This window comes from Malaclemys terrapin, chromosome 10 (assembly GCF_027887155.1).
Source record: "Malaclemys terrapin pileata isolate rMalTer1 chromosome 10, rMalTer1.hap1, whole genome shotgun sequence".
Lineage (NCBI taxonomy): Eukaryota > Metazoa > Chordata > Testudines > Emydidae > Malaclemys > Malaclemys terrapin.
The window spans coordinates 1473197-1495399 of NC_071514.1; the positions used below are offsets into that span (position 1 = coordinate 1473197).

The 22203-nt window shown below is 49.6% G+C and overlaps 1 protein-coding gene across 1 annotated transcript in view; it reads left to right on the top strand.

The window, feature by feature from the left end:
- Nucleotides 1–22203, top strand: part of RASGRF1 (Ras protein specific guanine nucleotide releasing factor 1) — an 88533-nt gene that overhangs the window by 12914 nt on the left and 53416 nt on the right. The window contains exons 2-5 of the mRNA XM_054042833.1: nt 11998–12104; nt 13464–13611; nt 18988–19080; nt 20543–20796. Coding sequence (XP_053898808.1) covers nt 11998–12104; nt 13464–13611; nt 18988–19080; nt 20543–20796 — 602 coding nt within the window. The remainder of the gene's footprint in view (nt 1–11997; nt 12105–13463; nt 13612–18987; nt 19081–20542; nt 20797–22203) is intronic.

A 22203-nucleotide genomic window follows, 5' to 3' on the forward strand; every position in this document is an offset into this window, starting at 1 on the left:
GGAGGGGGGACTGGAGCAGGGAGGGGCTTGTTAACAGGTCACCAGTTTGAATCCAGGCCCCAGGTCAGGACTGACTACAAGTTGCTACCATCTGCTGTTGTGTAATGAGCCCATGTCCTATTCCCAGTGAACATACGTCCAGACTACAAACAAAACCCCATTGCAACTGGCACGCTTGCTGGCGGTGCTCCGAGGGAAGCCTCAGACAGACGAGGCTGTGAAAGTGGCTAGCTGCCGATAGGAAATTAGTGGCTGCTAAAAATGAAATGGGAACAGGATGCAGGTCCAGCAAAGATGATTCCGCACCTTGCAGAGCAGACCCCTCTGGCCCTGTGTTTTCTCCACTCACAGGAGCGTGTTTGTGTTCTACAGTTATGTGCACGTGCACCAGGAATATTACTTTATGGCCTAAAGCTGAGGACAAACCTTTTTGCCTTGGGATTTTCTATTCTTTTCTGTAGGCAAATGAAGGGTCTGGGTCATTCATCCACTTACGTCTGAGTGACAGGCCCTGTCTTCTGCAATACAAATGATATTTAGGTCAATGAAGTTAAAAGCTTTATTGCTAGCTGTTGATTTTTAGGCTCATCCATCCAAAGCAGGAAAATGCTGCTGTCTTGCCCTTTATGTCAGCTCCGATAACCGTCAGCTCCGTGAACAGCCATCCGCACACCTACCCGCCAGGACAAAGGGAAGGCAAATTGGGTCTTGGGTTAGGAACTGTCGCCAATTCCAGAAGGCAAAGTGGGAAGCACTCACAAATAAGTGAATGTTGGGAGGCTCGGATAGTGCATAAAAGGCCCTAGGTAATGACAGGACAAAACCACTTCACGTCCTAAAGGAAAGGGGACGGATCGCTGCTTGTGGCTTGGCATGGTTTCTAGTGACCATCTTCTGTCAGCGTTGAGGTCTGCTGGAGGTCCGACGACTGAATTTCTTTAGAATTTCCTAGCCATCATATCCAGGGTTTAACTGGAGGAAGGCGGTGGGCGGGGGAGAAAAGCAATGATATTCTACCAAGCCCCACCCACTGGAGCTGCCAAAGTCTCATGTAATTTGCTGGGCTCCACTGCCTGCTGTCTCTCCCAGCAACTTCCCAGCAGTGTTGAACGGGAGGGTAGATGGGGGGAGCCCTGCTGCCCCCCACCAGGGAGCCCTCAGGATGGGTGACTGGTCACCCAACCACACCTGAGCCCTCTCGAGGTCTGCTCCACCCCCACCCCTCCCTGTAAGCCGTGATGGCAGCACCTTGGAGTGAAAGGCATCTCAAGGGATCCACATGGTCACTTCATTCTCACTCGGCCTCGGCCTCCAGCACCGGTGCAGCTCCCTGCCAGCCCGGACGGACCAGGCTGACGGCCGTCCGGGCACCACAGGGATTACTAGGGATGCTTTGACACAACCTGATTTAGAATCTTCCAAAGGATCTCAGCTGAGCAATCCGCAGGCACCCGAGTTGTCTCAGCTCCCCAGAGCCCCGTTCAGCTTCTGTTACCCACCAGGAGCTCTTACAAAGGACGGTAGAACTTGGTTTACATGCAGAATGCATTGCAGGTTGTGAGGCACCCAGATGCTGTGGGAACAGCCATGTAAGTACCATGGAGAAACGAAGGAGAGAGAGTCTAGTAGGAGCAGTGGACTTGGGACCCTGGGGTGAAATTCACCCCATGCAGAAGCCAGCACAAATGTGTGCACCACTTCTAGCCTAGCTAAGTTCTGTTTTGAGGGCGTCAGTGGTGCACAGGACTTGTGCTGGTCTCTGCATAGGGTGGAATGGGACAACTTGCCCGAGTCAGAGGGGCTGCAGGATGGGCTCTCTCCAGAGGTCGGTCAGTGGAAGCCTGTCGCCAGGACCTGGACAGAAAACACCTGAATGTGCTAAATGGGAAAGTGCTGCAGGATGCCGCTAAAAAGAACGGGCGAGGGGAATGACTAGGCGCTTTTAGCTGAGCCCGCTGTACAGTCACACGGCCGTAATGAAGAAAGGGAGAAGGGTGCTGGGCGAAACTGCTGGAGTCATAGAATATAAATCAGACTGTGAGCAAGGCTATATTTAGATATGAAGTTCCTTTTAGACCTCCCCTGGAATGCTTAACCCTCGCTGCAGGGCAAACCCTCCTTGGGAAGTGCAAGGTGGAGGATCAGGAAGGTTTGGGTCTCAGAGAACTGGAGCAAAAACCAGCTAAAATAACGTTGTGGTTAGTTTAAAATACAAGCGCCACTAAAAGTCAGAGGTGAAGGTGCCTCCACGCTTAGCTCATCTGCTGTGCGTTTCACACCTGGGCTGGACTGAAAGAGCCCAAATGTCACAACCCTTGGGCACCGAAACACTCTTTCCAATGGTTGTTTTTACAGTATCAATACCTAGTGGAGATGGGCCCAGGCCACGAGGTTGGACTAGAGACCGGGTCTGAATCCAGACTCGCCCCGCCCCATTCACAGGCATTGAGTCCCATGTTCAGATCCTTATTCTGAAGCTTTAGGCTGGGGTTTTCAGAGCAGCCTAAGGGGGAAGGCACTCTGTTCGATGGGAGTTAGGCACGGCAGCTAACTCTCATAGGTAGGCTGTGAGACTCCCAGCTCTAGACACAAGTCTGTAGAGTGCATGTTGCAGTGCTTATCAGAATGGGCTCTCTGCCGCCAGCTCCAGTCTGCCCCACCAACAGCCCCGATGTGCCCGGGGATCGGACTGTTCCGCTCCACGAGGAACACGGCGTGGGAAGCTCATGCGGGGTGCCAGCGAGCCCAGCTCCCCAGGAGAGCCCTGCAGCTCTCCACAGATAGGTCTGCCTCAGGATGGGGTTGGTGGATCCCCCACTATCCCAATCCACTGGCCATTGCCCCACGGGGCCAGGATGCAGGTGAAGGGGCTGCGATTATGTCTGCCCGGTGGTCTGCTCCCTTACCCAAGAGCCACCCTGTACCTGGCTACCCAGTCAGAACAGGTGCAGAGGGTTTAACCATGAAGCAGTCGGTCTATGTGTGTGACGTGTATGTTATAGATGTGTGTGGATATAAATGATATGTGTGTACACGTATGGGGGAGGCAGTGATGCCCAGTGGACGAAGCACTGGGCTGGGCCTCAGGAGAACTGGGTTCTGTTCCCAGCACTCCCACAGACCTGCTGGTTGACTTCAGGCAAGTCATTTCACTGCTCTGTGCTTCTGTTCCCTTGGCTGTGAGAGGAGGGTGGTGATACCGACCTCCTTCATAGAGCGCGTGACGATGTGCTGATGAATGGTGCTAGGGGTTGGCATTGTTACTGGCTGTTAATAGCACTGCCTGTTTCTGCAGTGCACTGGATCCAGTGCAGTTCTGTACCAGTGGGTGAATAGCTACGTAGAAAGGCTTTACAAGGATCTTGGATCATAAGGGCATGCTGAAGCCACTCCAGTCTGATGGCTTCCTAATACCCAGGGAGGGACATCAGACGCATCGGGACGAAATTCCTGTGGACATATTCCTGCCCACTGATGGCTCAGCCAGTCTCCTTCGTTAATCCAGAGTCATTTGTCAATGATGGGGAAGCGGAAATAGCTTCTAGGCAGACGCTTTGCTAGGGTCTACACTTGTCTCAGTAAAAACAGCCAAACTTGGGGTTGTGGCTGGTCAGAAATCAGCAAATGCAACAAATGACGCTCCCGGAGCTGAGAATGCACCTGTTGCCGTGTCCGTTTTTATAGCTAAGCTGCGAACCCCAGTGCGACGGGGTATGGAGTGGCCCTGGCTGTACCCCCGAGAGACTCCAGCCCCTGGGCTGGGCTGAGAGGAGAATCCCAGGCCCTAGAGACTGCTCCAGGTGCTAGGCCTGGAGAGAGGTGCTTGTAGCACTGGCCTGTTCAGGTCTGTCTACACTGCAGCTGGGGCAAGCCTCCCAGTCTGGGTAGACAAGACTGGTTAGTGGGGACCACTGCAGTGTGCTAACAATAGCTGTGTGGACGTTGCGGCTCCAGTGGAGGCCTGGGCTGGCCACCTGAGCTCAGAGCTCAGAGCCAGGGGTGGAGTGGGCTTCAGACCCACAATGCCCACAGTGGTGGGCTTAATGCGCTCGCGGGAGCAGAACTAGCACAAGTCGGTTTCCCGGGCTGGGCTGCTCACTCCCAGCTGCAGTGTAGACATACCCGTAGGCTGCTAGGAACCGGAGCTGACCGCTGTGCCCCTAACCAGGGGTACCAGATAAGATGCCAGGGGCCCTGAGAGGTGAGGGAAGGACAAGGAAGAAATGTTTTGGTTCTTTGCCCGAGAGACTCCAGAACCAAACCCAGAGTGGCGAAGCCAGGCAGTTGGCTCCCTTTCCTACACAGGAAGGTACACAAGTCCCCAGACAGTATAAATACAGTGGGGCCCACTTTATTCTCACTGGGACCAGGTGAAAGGCAGCTGCCCTGGCTTGTTATATTTCCCCCTGGGTGAGGCTGCAGGAAGCTAGGACTGACCCATCTTTTCCTTTGGGCTGTGACCCCAAGGTAGGTGGGTCCCATGACACTACTGCTCGCTGCAGGGCTAACCGAGGGAAATCCTGTGGCCTGTGATATCTCCGATGCCGTGATCCTGCCAAGGCAGGCAGGCACTTGTGCCTCTCCAGTGCCACTTGTGTGGATCTGACGGTAGCGCCAGGGCTCAGACGGCTCTTCCTGGTGCCATCCCTAGTGCCAAGCGAGGTCAGAGGCTGTGATGTGTGGGAGCCTCCGCCCACGGAGTTAGTCTGCTGCTTTCAGAAATAATACCAGAGTGCTGAGTTTGATGTGTGAGTGATACCACAGAGGGATCCTAATTCAGTAAGAGAAAAGGTGGTGGGAGTTTTATTATTCAAACATGAAATAATTTCCTTCTTTCACATGCACCGTGCTTCCCGAGTTCTGTCTGGGAATCAATCCGTCAGAGTGGTACAATGAACCCCCAGGTATACGTTCCAGCAACTCCCGGAATTAGATTTTAATTGTATATGAACTGACTTTCACTGCTTCTAGCAGGAGCAGAATCCTCTGCTCTAGTCACATGAGTGACTTCAGCCGACTGCCTGCCTGACGTGGGAAGGTTTAGCCCCCATGTCTTCAAACCTGAAATTGGAATGCAAGGTACAATTACAGAGAGGATTTAAACTGCAGTTCACTAATCCAGCTGGCTGGAGAAGTGAAACACAACCCCCAAAGGTCCAACTCTCCGAACTGGCCAAAAGACAGATACTGCCTGCAGAGTTCCCTACAGAAAAGTGCATTGCACACAAAGACGCTTTTGATCCTGGCCCTGGCCCGTGTCCCACTGTCCCTGAGCTGGCGAGGACTCGGGGCTGAAATCAGTGATAGGAAAGATAGTGGAATGTAGATCCTCGTATGCTCATTTCGGGCCTGCTCCCCCGTTGTAGCCATGTGAAGGGGAAGCTAAGTGCCTGTGACTTGCACTCACCCTGTCGTCTGGCTCCTGACATGGATCCCAGCTACTTTATCTTTCACCTTCTTAAATCCTCACGCTTCAGGGCAGAAACCGAGCTCTAAGAAATGAAGCCGATTAAGGCAGAGACTTCCCTGCAGGTAGGTCGCCCCAAATTACCTCCTGCTGAGTTTATTGCTCTTTCCTCTGAAGCAGTCGGTGCTGGCCAGTGTCAGAGCCGGGAGACTGCGCTAGCTGGAGCCCTGCTGGGACCTGCTCTGGCAATTCCTACGTTCCTCCTGTTCTCGGGGTGTAACTGGGACCCATTGGGAGAGTGGAGGTAGGCAACTCTACGGGGTTCCAACTTCCACCTCCTTGCACGTCCCGTCTGAATGTGGGCTACGGGAGAGGCAGCTTCTGGTGCTGCTCCAGCCCGTGAGCGGTGATGGGAGTCGAGCTCAAAGCCGTTCTAGTTCCCGGGGTGGAAGGCTGGTTGCTGCGATGGGGGGCTTTGCTGGGCAGGGGGTGTACAGTGCGGGGTCCCAGGGCTCAGCGGGAATACAGGGGATCACAAAGTTGGAGTGTGACCTGAACTGAGCAACGCAGGGAGGTTCGCTGGTTCAGCACAACGGGCTAGAGCAGGGAATGTTACGGTAGCAGCCTTCAGCTTTGACACTGCATGTTTGAGCCTTAAATGGGACTCTCCAGATTTTTGGGCTCCTTAATTTTTACCTGTAGGTTTTATGGTGTGTGTTTATCTTGAGGACACAGTAGGTGATGCCTCCCTTCCTCAAGTCAAGGCTGAACAAATGCCCCAGCTCCTAATCGCTGGGCCATTCAGCCTCTCAAAAGAAAACAATTAGGTACGTGTATGGCCTCATCACCCCCGGATCTGAGCAGCTCCCAAACTGATATAAAGAACAACCAAAAGCTCGTTGTCTTCTCCACCTGTACAAGTAGCTTGAAAGGCAGCAATGCATTCCTTCCGCCTCTCCCTCCAGCTGCCCCATGCGAGCCAACGGTCAGAAGAGCTTGCCGCAGGAAAGCGAAGTCAAAGAAATACTCGCATGTCGTTCTGAGCACAGTGTGGTCTCTTGTGGCTCTGGGTTCCACCGTCCAGGCCCCGCTCTTGTGAAAGGTTTCACGCCCACACTCTCAGACCTTTCCTCACTGCCTGACGGGTTCGTTGCTCCAGTGGAGTGGAGCTGCCATGGGAAGTCCTGGTTGCAGAGGGAGAGATAATCTCTCCGGTAGCTCAAGCCATTCCCATGGTGGGTGTTGACTAGCAGAACAGAGGCCTCTTTGCTCAGTGGGGAGCGACGGCAAAGAGCAGAGCACCTGGCTGTTGGGTTTGTGGAGACCAGTGTTGCGAAGCAGAGAGGCTGCTGAAGTTTGTACCAGTTGGAGACTTTTAAGATGCCTTGGCTTCATGGGTTACAGTGCTGGAGCCTAGAGATCACAAATGCATGAATCACGGGGGCCAGATCTGTGCCTGATGGGGTGAAGTGTTCAGACTTCTGGCCAGCTCTGGGTAACGATGGGCATTGTTTGCAGCCATGGCTATTTGAGCATCCAGAAGCGTCGAGGCGCCCAGACGGGCACTGAGGCTGTGAACTGACTTTAGCATCATCAAAAATTCAGTCACTATCAGCAAGAATGCTGAGCCTGTGAACTCCGGTCCCTCGGGCAAATACTTACACAGGCAGTTATGTTCCTAGCCCATAGTACACCCCCTCAAGTGTCCCGCATTGTGCAGGACATCCTGCATCTGGCCTGACTTGTAAAGTAGTCCTGTGGTCCCAAATTGCCATTGGGAACTCCTGCTCCAGCACCCATGCCCAACAGCAGTGGTAGATCCCACCTTCTCCCACTCTGCATGTACCGCACGCCACCCCACGTCCTTCCAGGACAGCGTGCAGCTGACAAAACGCTCCATGGGGCTGCCGGGGACCAGGCTGGGCTGCAGGGGTGGGTACCTAGGACAGGCCCCATGGGGAGGGAGTTCTGACACGGGGGGAGTCTGGGGAGAGGGTGTGGACTGGGGGTCTCTGACACAAGGACGAAGGGGGTCTTGGGGAGAAGGGAGGGACACAACACAATAACAGTGAGCATTAGAGTAAATGAACTTTTTATTTTGTTGTAAATAGCAACTTTCTACATAAAGTGTGCTGCTGTGCACAGAATGTTGGTTTGGTTTCAGGATCAGAAGTTCCAGGTCTTTGTTTGTTTAATAAAACAGTGTGTTCACTACAGAAAAAACGATGTTCCTCAGGGTCCCTCATTTCCGAGGCCAGGGGGTCAGAGCTAGACTGTAGGACTTAAATTCCCATGTCAGTTTCAGCTGGGGAAGTTAATGTTCTCTTCTGTCTTAAACAGCTAGGTCCTGTTCTGTGTGCTGTGAAACAGCCACCGTGCCCTTCCCCAGAAATAACCGCATTTCACTGGGGGAGGAAGTGATCCCCATGTACAGCCTGTAAAACAGGGCCGGTTCCATTGAGAGATGAGAAAAGAAAACCTCCATTTACATCTGGATGCTGCGAAAAGGCTCATTTCCATAGCTTTCAAAGCCTTCCTTTCTGTAGTTACATTTACAGCGTAATTATGTTGGAAGCTTAATTAAGTTCCCAGTACGGTAAAACGTATCAGCCTTAAATCAAAGGCGCTGGAGTGGTGCTGGGCCCAGTTCACTCATGCTCTCCCAGCTTGTCACAAGCAATGTAGCAAACGCCACAGCCAGGCCCCTGAGGGGCGGAAGCACCCACAAATACAGAGCTCTGGCCTTGTGTCATTGATCTATAACTATTGGTGGGCGACTGCCCTAGCTGAAGCCTGTGTGAAAAGATCTAAGTCACGACCAGATCCTCCAGAAGAACAAGCCGGATGGTGGCCTTGAGCCTCCAGCTGAAAAGAGTGCGACCAGCCCTGAGGAGGGGAGAACCTGCTCAAAGCTCGGGGGTAACCCGGCCGCTTGAAAGCTTTCATCCGGAACTTTTGAATTGTAACGATCAATGGCCTGGTTTCAAAAACAAATATTCATGGGGGGGAAATCATTTTTTCAGACTTTCCTCAAAAAACTAAAAAATTTAGATTTTGAAACTGAATTCTTTTCTGTTTTTGTTATTTCCTGCTTTTAAGCAGCAAAATGGAAACCGGAATAAATGGAGAGAATAAACAATCGGGGGGCTTGTTTTTATTGAAAAATCAGACATTTTGATTTTTTAATAAAACATACTCGCCATTTTTGACCAGCTCTAAGTCACAGAGTCACATCGGACTTTTGTTTCAGCAAACTGTGAGAGCTGGGTTGCTGCAAATCTTTTTAAAACCGTATTCCCTTGGTAGCCCTGGAGCAGGATGAGAATTGCTCTCAAATGAGAGCTGTCATTGTTGGTACAACATAAGAGCCCGTTTAGTTAGAATCACCCTCGAAGAAATGGGTTAAATTACAGGAAAAAAGAATTTGCAAAATCTCAAACTTCACAAGCTCTGCACAAGCGTATTAAAAAAGGAAACATAATGGAGATGGAGAAATAAATGTGTGTGTAAATAGCTCTGTAGTTTGATAAACAAACAGGTTCAGTATCGGAGATTCTTCGTCATCAGTAATAGCATCTTCGGTGGGGAAGAAAAATAAGTCAGTGTGAAGAAAAGACAGTTTCTTAATTCTGCCGCGGTATGGATTTGTTCCTGAGGAAAGCAGCTGCCATGTTCTGCAGGAAAATCCGTTGTGGCAGTCTTGCAGCGCTGCATCCAGGCCCCACGGAGGTTTGAGTTTAGACTCCTTGGCAGAGCAGCGAGATGTTTTGCATGCATAAAGTGAGAACAATGTCCCCTTCCTGACAGTGCAGCATGCCTGCATGACGTATGCAGAGCCGGCAGCCATGCTGCCCACAGTGCTGAACGCCATGGCGTGGTGGAGGGAGGGAGTTCCTGAGGGAAAGAGGGTGACTTTGTTTCTCTTGCAGCAAGATGGAAGGATGAATCTTGTCCATGGGATCAGCAGTGGAAAGGGACTCAGGCAGACATCTCAGGAGGAAAACCTTCGTGAGATGGTGGGAACAACCCTGCGTTAGGTGGTGAAATCAGCACAAAACCGCTGGCATTTTCAGAAAAGTTCTGGAGATGTCACTGAATGCATGCGAACTCTGAGGGGGAAAAATTCTCCTTTCCGTGACCGGAACAAAACTCTGAAACGTTCTAGAGGCTTTGAATTCTAGAACCCCCAGAGTTCTGGGTTTGAATTCTAGAACCCCCAGAGTTCTGGGTTTTAGGTTCAGGCTGCGGCCACCTCTTCCCCACGCCATTCCCTACCCTTCCCTGTGCTGGGCACTGTAGCTAACGCACTAGAGCGGGTTTATGGCACACATTCCTATTTCACTAGTGGGGGAGAGCGTCAGGACTAAGCTCTCTTGCAGATCTAGTTAGAAAACTGCAGCAGTCCAAGAAGGATGACAGATTCCCACCTCTGAAAGGACCATGTGTTGGAGCATGTGAAGAGCTTGCCCCACGTGGAGTGACGTACAGGAGTTCGCTCGGGGTCAGGAAGAAGTAGAGCAGATGCTGTTGGTATCCAGTGATGTGCCAGTTACTGAGACAGGGTGGCCAGCCAAGCTGGTCTTGTTCTAGAGGATAAGCATTACGTCAGTCTTTCTCACAGGCCTGTATAACCAGCCATAGCAGACGGTTTGTGCAATACACTCATGTGCTCTCTGCATCTGCCTGGAGCTGCAGATCAAAGCCACCTGCAAACTCCGGATAGCACAGCACTCTGCTCCCGGCCTGTGGCCAACCCCCCCCCCCCCCCCCCCCGCCGCCATTGCACTGGACTCCTTCATTTCTGAGTTGAATGAAGAGACCTCGTCCTAATCTACAAGGGCCAGGACTGGAGATGTCAGAGGCTGCTTCTCTATCCACAATGACCCACCAAGACAAGTGCTGTCTGCGGGCCCGCTGCAGCTAGCCAAGCCCAGACTAAGGTTCTCAGACATGGGGGCCCAGCGTTTCCAGCAGTGGGACCTGGCTTTGGGAGTGCTGTGGAGAGGAGACCAGACTGAGGCCGCACCTGTCCCAAGTCCAGGTTTAACTGAAAACCTCTCCTCTCCTCAGTAGTGACACCTGGCTCTGGCCACCCCAGGAGGTGCCTGGCATGGGAAGTTAGGACGAAAAGAGAGAGTGGAGGCGGAGAAGGATCAGAACAGGCTGTGGGGGACATGGGAATGGGGGCAGACGGAGAAGAGCACCTTCGGGGAACACTTGGGGCTACCTTGTCCAGCACTTGGAATATCACTGTGATGAGCAACTTATGGCAGGTCTGTAGATAGGCATGCCTGACCCTGAGTGACCTTCAGTAAACTGTTCGCATCTGACCCACAATAAATCCTTCCAACCAGGGAGGGAATTGCTGTGAAACGCGTGTGTCTTGTCTGCTAGCTGACAAAATATCCAAATTCAAAAATAAATGGGCATGGTCCCTAACCGAGCTACTGTCTGTCTGTAATTACTGTACACGCTTATGTGGCTCAGTGGAGTTTGTGCCAGCTGGCGTCCTGTTACCTGGAGTTCTCAGAAATATTTAGACAAATCAGAGACTATCAGGGTTGGAAGGGACCTCAGGAGGTGTCTAGTCCAACCCCCTGCTCAGAGCAGGACCAACGCCAACTAAATCATCCCAGCCAGGGCTTTGTCAAGCCTGACCTTAAAAACCTCTAAGGAAGGAGATTCCACCACCTCCCTAGGTAATACAGATGAGTAAACCGCAAGCTGTTAGGTTTTTGCAGAGATCTCTATTAAGTCAGGTTTCTTGCTAAACTTTACTACCAAGCAGCAGCTAATGGCAGAAAGAGCATGTTCTAGCAGGGTTTGTATTAGTTCAGTGTTTCAGTGGAGTGTCTGACATTCGAGTACGTTACCTGTTTCCTAGGAGACAACAGGAAAGCTCATGAACAGCGAAATCCTAGTGCCTGTGCTGGCTGCCACCATGATCACAATTAACACAAATACTGTAAATGTCAAGGGAAGCTAAATATAGTTCGCACACTGAGTCTTATTGTGCTGTTGTCCGTTAGAGCCTTGCGCTCTGATTGCTGCAAGCACATGGTGTGGGGCCTGCACTGAATGTCAAAGCAAAGTCAGGGCATCAGGGATTTAGTTTAGGACGCGCTGTGCAATGGATGTCCATGGTCATGCCTCTCACTTCCACTCAAACGTGGGCAATGGCCACAAGGGCTTGCCGTTTGTACTCCCTGGGCCAGCTCGGCCCCATGGGCCAGGGTGAGATTTACTCCGAGAAGCACTCACCTGGCTTCTCTCCTGGGTAGCTGCAAGCAGATCGCCCTGAATGTATACAGCAGATCCTATTTGGCAGTAACAGAATCCAGTCGGACCCTCTTCCCTGCCTTTTTCTCACTTCCACCTTCATTCCCATGTACAACGTGCTGGCCTGGCCTTCCCACAAGGCGCCACTCTCTTGTCTGAAGCTTTGGTTCCAATACGTTTGTTCTGCGGGCTCCTCTTAGGCAATATTTCAATGAGCTTCATAACGAAATGAAACATAGATGATCATAAAGTGAAAGTTCTGTTCTAGTGACCCTAATGTGGTAGTAACAATAGTATCTTTGTTTTTGCAGCATTATTTTACTGTTAGTTTCAACCATGATAATCAGAAAACCCTGGAGCTGAGGACGGAGGATGCCAAAGACTGCGATGAATGGGTAGCAGCGATAACTCACGCAAGGTATCACCTTCTGAAATCGCAAACACCAGATGACCTGGAGCTGCCAGGTGCAGAGCGGCAGTTTCAGAGTCCAGACGCGATGGCAGTTCAATTCATGGAAAAGGATGGTTTGGTGAAGGGGGCCAAAATGTCGCAACTCTCTGTTGCTTAAACAAGCTGCAGTGGGTCGACCTGGGACTTGCTCTTGCAAGAGGCCGATGGATCTGAACGCCCGCTGGTGTCATTGGGAGTTGAGGGAGCGCAGCAGCTTCATGGGAGCAGGCCCCAGGGAGAAGAAAGGGGTGTGTGCAGGCGGCCCAGTTCAAACCCCACTGCTCAGGGGGAGACAGAATTCTAAGGGCCTGATCCTGCAAGCTGCTCTGTGTGGATGGATTCCAGGTAGGTGCACCCGCAGGCAGCCGCTGGCAGGATCTGGCCCTGGTTAATAGTCGCCTCTCTCTGACCTGACCGACTGGCCAAGGGATTAGACCTATCTTTGGTTTCAGAAAAAGTTACTTAATTTTTGTTCTGATCTAAAGAAAATCTGCAAAGAGCAAAGATGAAAGAACAGCAACGGAGAGAACTAGATATTCAAAGCCCAGGTTTTCCTGCTTTGAAAAGGGGAGTGCAGCTCATTTGCAGTTCTTGGGTGGGAGAGTCCGTGCTGCCCGCAGCCTGCAGCGCTAAGGAGAAGTACCCAGGCGGGGGTGGGGGGAGAAGATGCGTAGTATCTGTGGGATGTTAGATAAACATGTCTGGTGCTGTCTCTGTAAGAAAATCAAGAGCCAGCGTCTGCCCTTCTGCTAAATTCATGGAACTTGACTGGCAGGTGTGACGGGAGAGGGGAATCTGGCCCTGAACGTTTTAATCTCTTCGCCATGTCTCTAGAAGTCACGCTCTCACTTCAGGAAATAGTCTGGGTTTGATCCAGGTTCTCACTTGTCAGTCAGTTCTGGCTGAGCGTGCGCAGCCCGGCATGTCCACACTCCACGGCAGAGAAGGGCATTGCTTCTTGCCTGGTGATAAGGAGCCAGGAAACACTGCAGGAGTGGCCCTGATCCTGCGTAGCTTTACTCACACGAGTAATCTCCTCAGAATCACGTGAGCAAAGTTATGCACATTAAGAGTCTGCAGGATCAGAACCAGCAGAGCCCGATCCCCCGTGACGTAGTATGGCAATATGGCAAGGCTTTCAGCGAGCCCTTGGCCTGAGTGAGGCTTGCAGGGTCAGCGTTGGCCGAGCTTGCAATGGTACCTGAGCCCCTCCCCCCACAGCAGGTACCAGAGCACAGGCTGAGCGAACTGCAGGGAATAGAGAGCAAGGAGGGAAAGGAGGATGGAAGGGGAGGAAACATTTTAATTGATGTGTCTATATAACAGTTATAGGAATCTTGCTACAGAGCATGAAGCTTTAATGCAGAAGTACCTCCATTTACTTCAGATTGTGGAAACCGAGAAAACTGTTGCCAAGCAACTAAGACAACAGATTGAAGATGGGGAAATCGAGATTGAACGTCTGAAATCGGAGGTAAAGAGCCCAACTCTCCAATGATACTGATCATTCTGAATTCAAAGCAAAAGGCACTGTTGGTTCATTTCCAGTAGGTTACAGGAAACATGCAGGTCAGGTCACTTGGTCATATGGGTGTATTTATCACCTCATTTATTCTGGCATAATGGCGAGAGAAATGGACCATAGTCATTAAATGGATGGAGTTACACCAGGAAGTGGATTTGGCCCTATGCGTTTATATTGTCCTGCAGCTTCTCCTACTCAGAGTCCCTGCAGTGGATTGTCAAGGTGTTTTCTAGTATCATTGGCAGTCTTGGTTGGTCTAGCTGTGTTGGTCCCAGTACATTAGAAAGTTGCCCACCTTGTGTTTCTAGGGTCATGAAATTTTCAACAGAATCTGTGATCACATCTGAACGAATGACCCCTCTGACTCTCCCCTGCCTGCCCCTCTGGTGGTTATTTACAGCAGTGCAAAGGAGCTGTAAAACATTCTCTTTTGGGAATTGGAGGCATGCCATGCCCTTTTGCAGTTACTTTGCACAGTTGTCAGTGACCACAAGAGATGCAAGGCAGTGAAAATTCGGCACTCTATTTCTAACAATTAGTGGCAGCAGTGAAGTCTATCAGATGCATGCGTCTGCCTAATGCTTGGCATAGGATGCCTGTTTGGGCTGTATGTGACACATAGGGGAGTGATTTAAAAAGCTGATTATATTTTACAGGCAAAGGTTAAAGCTGGTGGTTTTGGGTGGTGGGTGGAGAAAAGTAGAGAATTCCTGTGTTATTTTTGTCCATTATTCTATTTAACACAATAATTAGATGTCCATTTACTGTGAAAACTTACATAAAGAAGTCAACAATTAGATGGCTAGAGAGAAGGAAAAGGAAAAAACATGAAAATGGATATGCCCTGCTGTTTCTAGGGCCAGGTCAAGCTTTGTAAGTGAATCCCCCTTTGCTATATACAAACTGCCATCACTTTGGTACCTAAATACATTCAAGGCAATTCATGTTAATGAATGCTTTACATTAAATTGACAATTCACTAAGACTAAGCAAGTGGCTTTAAACAGAGAACAGCTCTGAAAGCATTTCTAAGTGCTGCATTGCCTTTAAAACATTGCAGTTGTGGCATATGCATCAACTTAATGCACTGTGATTGTAAATGTGCAGGATACAGCAGGAATAGAGAGGATGGAAATTAAAACACGCAAAACGGCAAAACACAAACATTATTCAGCAGAGCAATACTGAATACAAAAGGGGGAAATCATTAAGGTAACTTAGACTGAAGGCAAAAGTCTGGGGGTCTATTATACTTTATATATTTGCCTCTATTGTTAAGAGTATAAACATACGGGGGTATGTTCCCCAACTTGATTGGCATCCCATTAATGATACCTTGCACTGTACAGATGACTAAGAGGGGAATTAACCTCATAAGCGCAATTCCGTATCTCTTGTTTTACCATTTTTAATAGATTTTTAAGCTGATGGTGTTGTAATAATCAGGGTGAACCAGTAGGTGGCACTCTTCCTTGAGCCCCTACTGACTACTGACCCAATCTTACAGCACCGTGTTGGATAACTTTGGGGTGAGTCATAACTGGAGGAGGGCGGGAAACCGTTTCCTTCTCCTGCAAGAATTTTCAAGATTTAGAAGATTTTTCCCATCCCAAATTGGTATGAAAATACAACATCTCGAAAATAATCACAAACCAATGAGCTGAACATTTTTTGGATCTGGTCAATCAGAATGAAACGTTTTAATAATTTCAACATGTTTGGTTTAGATTTTTCCCTTTTTATATTTTTTACCTTTTTTTTTTTTTTTTTTAGTAAAAATTATCTAAAATTTCGAAACACAAAGTTGTGCTGAACTGAAACAAAACCGTTCAGTTAGAGAATGTCCAAGTGGGACGTTTTGACAACTTTGAAACTTTAAAAAAAAAAAAAGTTCTGATTGGGAGATTGGTTGAAACGGACCCTTGATGGACAATTCCTGACCCAAGGCGCTGGCCAGGAGGGTTGTTAACGATCCCATGGCAGTGTTCGAGGCGAAAGAGTCAGCCCTGGGATTCTAGTGATTGGGATGCTGGGATACTGATTCTTCCTTTTTACATTTTAATGGTGCTTGATCACAAAAGTCTCTGGGTGCCCAGGCACCAGCACCCCCCAAAGTAATCAAAGGGACTCCCTCTCCCCCAGGAACTATGCCTGCCCACCTCCCAACGCAGCCTGCCCCAGCCAACAGCCCAAGGACAGAGAGAAGCTTTGGGCCACGTCCTACAAATCAACACACTCTGTCGGCGCAGCGGGGGGAGAGAACTCCATAGCTGAGGGGCTTCTCCGCCAAGAACGCTTGGTCACCAGCTGCCTTGCCCTGAAATCTGGTGCATGGTCGCTCAGTCTTCCCAGCTGAGCCCCGCTGTCTGTGCAGAGCCTAAAGCAGGGCCAGCGTCTCGGCCAGGACCCCGGGCTTTCGAGATCAGTGCAACACTTTGAATTGCACCAGAACTGAACAGGCACGCAGAGCAGCTGGCAAAACCGTGGTGTCCTGGGCTGTCTGTGGCTGATTCCACTCTGCAGGGCTGGCAGTGAGAAAAACACACTCCACTCGCTGGACCCTGGGTGCAAGCTGCTGCATGCCAGAGGCAGAGAAGTGAGCTCTTCTGAAACACCGGGATGAGTCAGGCAGAAACGTCCCCTCTGCAAGGGCGAGCTTGCAATACGCAAAGGGGGAGTAAGCGCCACCCACAGCATCCGCCGTTTGGGGGCAGGATTTTAACAAGAATGTCACCGAGCCCCAATCCTGCAGTTGGCTGCACCTGGGGGGAAGTGCGCCCACTGCAGGACACAAAGGCCAAGCTGACCCTGAGGAGCTCTGGAAAAACAACCCCGCGGTCCGGTTTACGGAGTTGTTGTAACACAGGCGTTATTATTTGCAGTCGCCACTTCCTAAGTGTTAACACTTGGGATTAAAAAGAACTGGCTGGGGTTTAACCCCTAGGCCTGCTGGAGATGGTAAATGAACCCCATTGACCCATCGCAGTTGTTAAATAGAAATACAGCTGTTGCTGCTGTCCAAAGCGATGTATGACGGGCGCTATCCTAATTAGATCCATTTTCTGCTGTTCATCTCAGCTGGGCCAAGTTTTCCAGCCCTCCTGTCCCTGGGGATTAAGGCCTCAGTGCTAATTATTGACATTTTTAATAAGGCAAATATGGGAGTTGTGTGCAAACCCTAAAATTGGCCAAGGGATTATGGATTAAAAATGCCAAGCAATCAATAATCTAGGAACTGGCCAAGTGTTAGCAGTTAATTAGCACTTCTCTGAGCCCAAATGCATTGGATTTTACCTTGTGGTGTTTTTTTTCCCCCTCTTCCGTGTTCTTTGAAGTAGAGATCAAATAATCAGATTCTGCTTTAATGTGCAAATTCTGCTTCCTTGATTTAAAAAAGGAAGAAAAGAAAACCCAGCCCGTTCCCACCCTGGGTATTAGTCAGATGATGTAAGCCTCGCTCCCAGCTCGGAAAAGTCAGTTCACCCATTAGTTGGTAGAAAATCTGAAATAATTCAGTTTTGTCGTTAATGTGCTGTCTTTGATAAACGCTAATTATTAATTAATTACGCCGTTTTGCGGCTGGCCTCGTGGCGCAGTTGGCAGAGCTGGGGAGACCTGCTTCCAAGCGAGGCATCTGCTATTCTGGAGCCAAACCTTAGAACTCCTGGTGCTTGGCCTAGCAAGGGGCTGGGAGCAGTGTGGAAGAGATACTCAGGCCAGATCCTGCATCGTTCTGATTGCTTCCGAGTAGTGCTCAGAGAACGTGAGGGTCCTCAGAACCCCTTGGGAGCGCCCAGCACTTCGCAGGTTTGGGCCCGGAGGCCCCAATTCAAAAAAGCGTCCCTGTTCAGCAAAGCGCTTGAGTATGCACATCAATCAAGTGGATTGAAACACATACTTAAAGTTAAGCACATGCTGCAGTGATTTCCTGAATCAAATGCTTCGTGCTAGAACAGAGCCGTGGTAGTCTGCGTTGCTCTGTCTGAACCGCTGCAGCTGGCTGTGCAGTGAAAATTCAGCTGCAAAGCGACCTGTCTTCTGTGAGTCATAAAACAAGGGCTGGAAAGGGAGATTTGAAAAGTAAAAGAGGGCCCCGGAAGGACGGGAAAGAACAACTTTGCTCCATCTTGTCTTTCCTTTGAATCAGCAATTCCTTGGTTTGGAAAGCCCCATACCCGTATGGAAAGGCCTGATGGAATTGGATAGCGAATGTTACCACCTTTCTGTAGCGTCTGTAATGCAGCCTATAGAAGTCTATTGCAGAAGTGCAATTTCTTTAGGTTGGTTTAAAATTCTGTAGAAAGGCACCCCATTGCTTATTAAATTCTGTCCTGTTAAAAATCCCTTCTGTAGGAACCTATTCAATTTTTATAGGGACTTACTGATTTCATCCCTAGTAAATTCTATAGGGCTTTATAGGGATATGGAAGAAATGTTTCCTGTTAGGGATACAGTACATGTTCTGTCAAGATCCCAGTTGCCCATGATTCTAACTGCTTTGTCAGAATGGTCTTGGCGCAGTTCAAACCCTGCAGAACTAAAACGAGTTTTCAATTATTCACCATTTCGCATGAACATTTACATTTTCATTTTCAAACATTTTCAGTTTTGTTTTTTTAATCTTCTTCCCTTCCTTTCTCCTTTTCCTCACCCTTCCCCTTTTTCCCCATCTTGCCACTGAAAACAGGGCAGGAAAAGAGGGAATGGGGGAGGGGAGAAAACCCCATAATCCATCTAAATGTTCATGCGAAATGGTGAATAATTGAAAACTCGTTCCTTTCTGAAAGGTGCAGGATGAAAGTGACTTGGGAATTTTCTGCAATTTCTTCCCACCCCATTTCTTGACAAGCTCTGTCCAGAGACTTTATCATAGAGCAGTTGCCCAGTTTTGCATTTGGTATCTGGCAACATTTCTAGCCTAGAACTGTTACATCCTATTTCCCATTTTTTAAAATATCTTGGATAAAATGTGTTCAGCCTATATTTCAAATACGTTATCCTACATACAACTAGTTTAGTTTGTTGATATTTAGAATACTCTTGTCTTTCCCTCAGTGCATCCTTAGTGCTTTCTCTTTAGAGGCAGAATCAACATGATCTGTTACATTTGTAATTTAAAATGGAATCAGGGCTAGAGCTCAGCGTTGTACCGGAGCCGACTGATTTTATCACACAGTTCACTTCTGGCCCTTGCAGTTACTGGCTGGTGCATGCAGGTCACTGGGGACAGGCCTTAGTTCACACACGTATTTTCACTTCCTGCGCTTGTGCACGGAGCTGTCTCGCTGGACCTTTTGGTCAGTTTGTTTTCCTGTGTGTTTATAGATTGCCTCCTTGCTTAAAGATAACGAGCGCATCCAGTCCACTCAGAGCAGCGCGCCAAATGACGATGACAGCGATATCAAGAAAATCAAAAAGGTTTGTTTTGTCACGTTAAAGACCCGTTCGCAGAAGTTGTGACTAAACCCTGGCGCTGGGTACTTGCGACTGACCTGTAAGGAGCCGTGACGTGAGCACTTGACTTGAAATGTATTTCAGGGAGTGAAGCTTGATCTTTGCTACCTGCTGCGGTGTTGATTGGGCTGGGCTGTTTGACGAGCCGTCCCCGCTCTGTGAATTCAGGAAGGGGAATGTGCACTGCTGCTCTGTAAAGCTTTCTGTTAATTGTCTCTGCCTTCTTCAGTACTGACCACTTCTGCTGTTGGTGTGGGCACCGCACCGCCCTACTGTGTCAGCGCATAGACGAATAGCCCCGTCTTAAATCTTGCCATTTTGGTGTAGTGGGGACCTGTGAAAAGCAGGATTCCCTACAGGCAGAGATTTACAGACTCGGAGATGCTGCAGGGAAATTGTGTTAGAATGAATTCTTCCTTGCAGAGAACAAATAATCCTTTAAAGCAATCGCCATTTCTTACACAGCCTGCTCCAGTATTTCTAAAGCTGCAATCAGAAAACGGGTTAAATCTGACCATTGCAGGAGAGCATCGTGGGCTAACTACAACTTGCACAGAAAATCAGCCCGGTCTCTCCTTGGGGTCAGTTTCCCCTGCACAGAGACCTGGTCCTGCAGTTACTCCACCTCCGTGGAGAACCCCCACTGACTGCCGTTAGCGACACATGTACAGGAGAAGGAGTCCTGGCTCTGCCCCCTCCCGCCCCACTGGTTTGGGGCTGTCGGGTTGTTGGACTGCCTTTGTTTGTTGTGTAGGAGATTTGAGCCGTAGAACATTGCACTTTCAGGTTTAAGTGGGTGTGACTATGGCTAGATCTAGGTACAGATTTGGGTATGTTCCAGATATTTTTTTATTGTACATACAAGGATCAAAAGCTTTTTGTTTTTAACTTAGCAAACCTGTCTCTGTATATTATTTTGTGTGTGTGTGTGTGCACGCACAAACCTACGGGTTGATCAATGAATTGGTAGATGGATAGATCTGTGTTAGGTACTGGGTAGGTTGGGTATTTTCATATCCTCACTGTCCTGCTGACAGTATGGGGCGCTGTACTTTACCTGTGCAGTGAGGGGTCAAATGTTAATGGGGTTTTCTTTTCATCTGATAATGAGCCTTACGTTCATCTTTGTAAAAGGAGAAAGAGGCGATCGTATGCACCAAGAAAGTGCCTTTCAATGGGTTCTCGTTCATGTCTCAGCAGCGAGGACATAGAGAAGTACAGATAACAGAAACCGTTATGTACGGGCTCAGCACAAAGCCACATGAACGTCATTAGCATACCTGCTGTACAGATGTGTTGTGGTAGAACCTCCACACAATGGTCTGTTAATGGAAGAGCTTTTTGGTCTTTGCACCTAAACTGCTGCATAAATGCTAGCCCAGGCTGTCGTGTAAAACCCCTAATGAGGTTGTTAATCTGTTAACAGGTCCAGAGCTTTCTCCGGGGCTGGCTATGCAGGAGAAAATGGAAGACGATCATTCAGGACTATATCAGATCTCCTCACGCTGACAGCATGAGGAAAAGGAACCAGGTTGTCTTCAGCATGCTGGAGGCAGAAGCAGAATACGTTCAACAGTTGCATATTCTGGTCAACAACTTCCTTCGCCCGCTGAGGATGGCAGCGAGCTCCAAGAAGCCTCCCATCACCCACGATGATGTCAGCAGCATATTCCTGAACAGGTGAGCGACGTTCCTGGATGACCCATGCTCAGGGGAAGCTAGCGGTGTACTGATGAGAATGGGATAGGATGCAAAGGAAGGGGGGGCATATGCCCAGTTCCCCCTCCACAACCGGCTGCGTGGTGATTGCAGGCGCTTTTGCTGGGGTTAGAGTGCCTGGTTTCGGTGACTGTCCAACCAAGGAGCACATTCCTATGGCAGGGAGGGCAGGATTGTCAGTGGAGTCACTGGACCTGCCATGGGATTTTGGTCACTCTGATGGCCTCCTGCAGGCATGGGCAGTGCCCGGCAGTGTTCCTGATGGAGGGGCTCCTTGGCAGAGCTCCCTGCAGCTAAGCATTCAGAGTCGCCCCTTCTCTCAGGAGCAGGGCTTTCAGAGGTCTGGAGAGAGTGGAGGAGGGAGCGGGAGAATATAAACAGACTCTTGGCCCCCTCTTGCCCAGCGTGTCGCCTACATCAGGCCTTTCCTGCATGGAACCAGATTTAGGAGTTTCTCCTCTAAGCGGCTCGCCTACCCATCCCCCCAATCCTTTTCTTACTTATCCAGAAACAACTTCCAGTGTCCCACACTGGGGAGCATGAGGCCAGGTGATGAACAAATAGCTCAAGCCTTGAAGAGCAAATAAATGGAGGAATCAGAGCTTCCCTGATTGGCTATAAAGTGCTTCTCATACCCAAGGTTTCCCCTCATTTTTGGATGGCTCCAATGCTTACATCAATCCCACCCACATTCCAAGCGTTAAAAAGTGTACTTCTGGCTCTGCTCCCTGCAATAAGGGCGGGGGCCTGGTATCTAACTAGAAAATGTCAGTCAGCTCCCTGCCACAGGTGGAAATCCAAATGTGCAAAGGGTCTGTTGTGCACGGAGGAGCCATACAGTGAAAGCTCTCAGCAGCGACTGCGTATTCATGCACTCATTGAAAACGGGAGGTGCTACGGACTCCTTGTTTTTCAAAAGAGTTGAGTTCTCTGCCGGCTGTTCTGTCCTGAGACAATGGGAAATGCACCGGTCCTGAAAGCTGAAGGAGTTGAGTTAGTTTGCTTTGGTTTCCGTTGGCTTTAGGCAAGAGAGCTGAGGTTATCTCTGTATAACGAATGGGTCACATGAGAAAAAGGAACCAGGTTGTCTTCAGCATGCAGGAGGCAGAAGCAGAATACGTTCAACAGCTGCACAGAAGATAAAGGGAAGGAGAGAACATAATAGCGGGAAGAGATGTATAGTATATAGAGAGCAGGTGTAATCTCTCACCTATGGTCTGCATAATGCTCTGTGCTTCGAGAGATGCTGCATGTCAGAGCCACCGTGGACTGCCCAGAGAGCAATCCAGCCACAGGCCCTGGCTGAGGAGGAAGAATTAAGATGGTTCAATCCAGCCTGGGCCAAACAAAGGCATTGCCAAGTGTGTC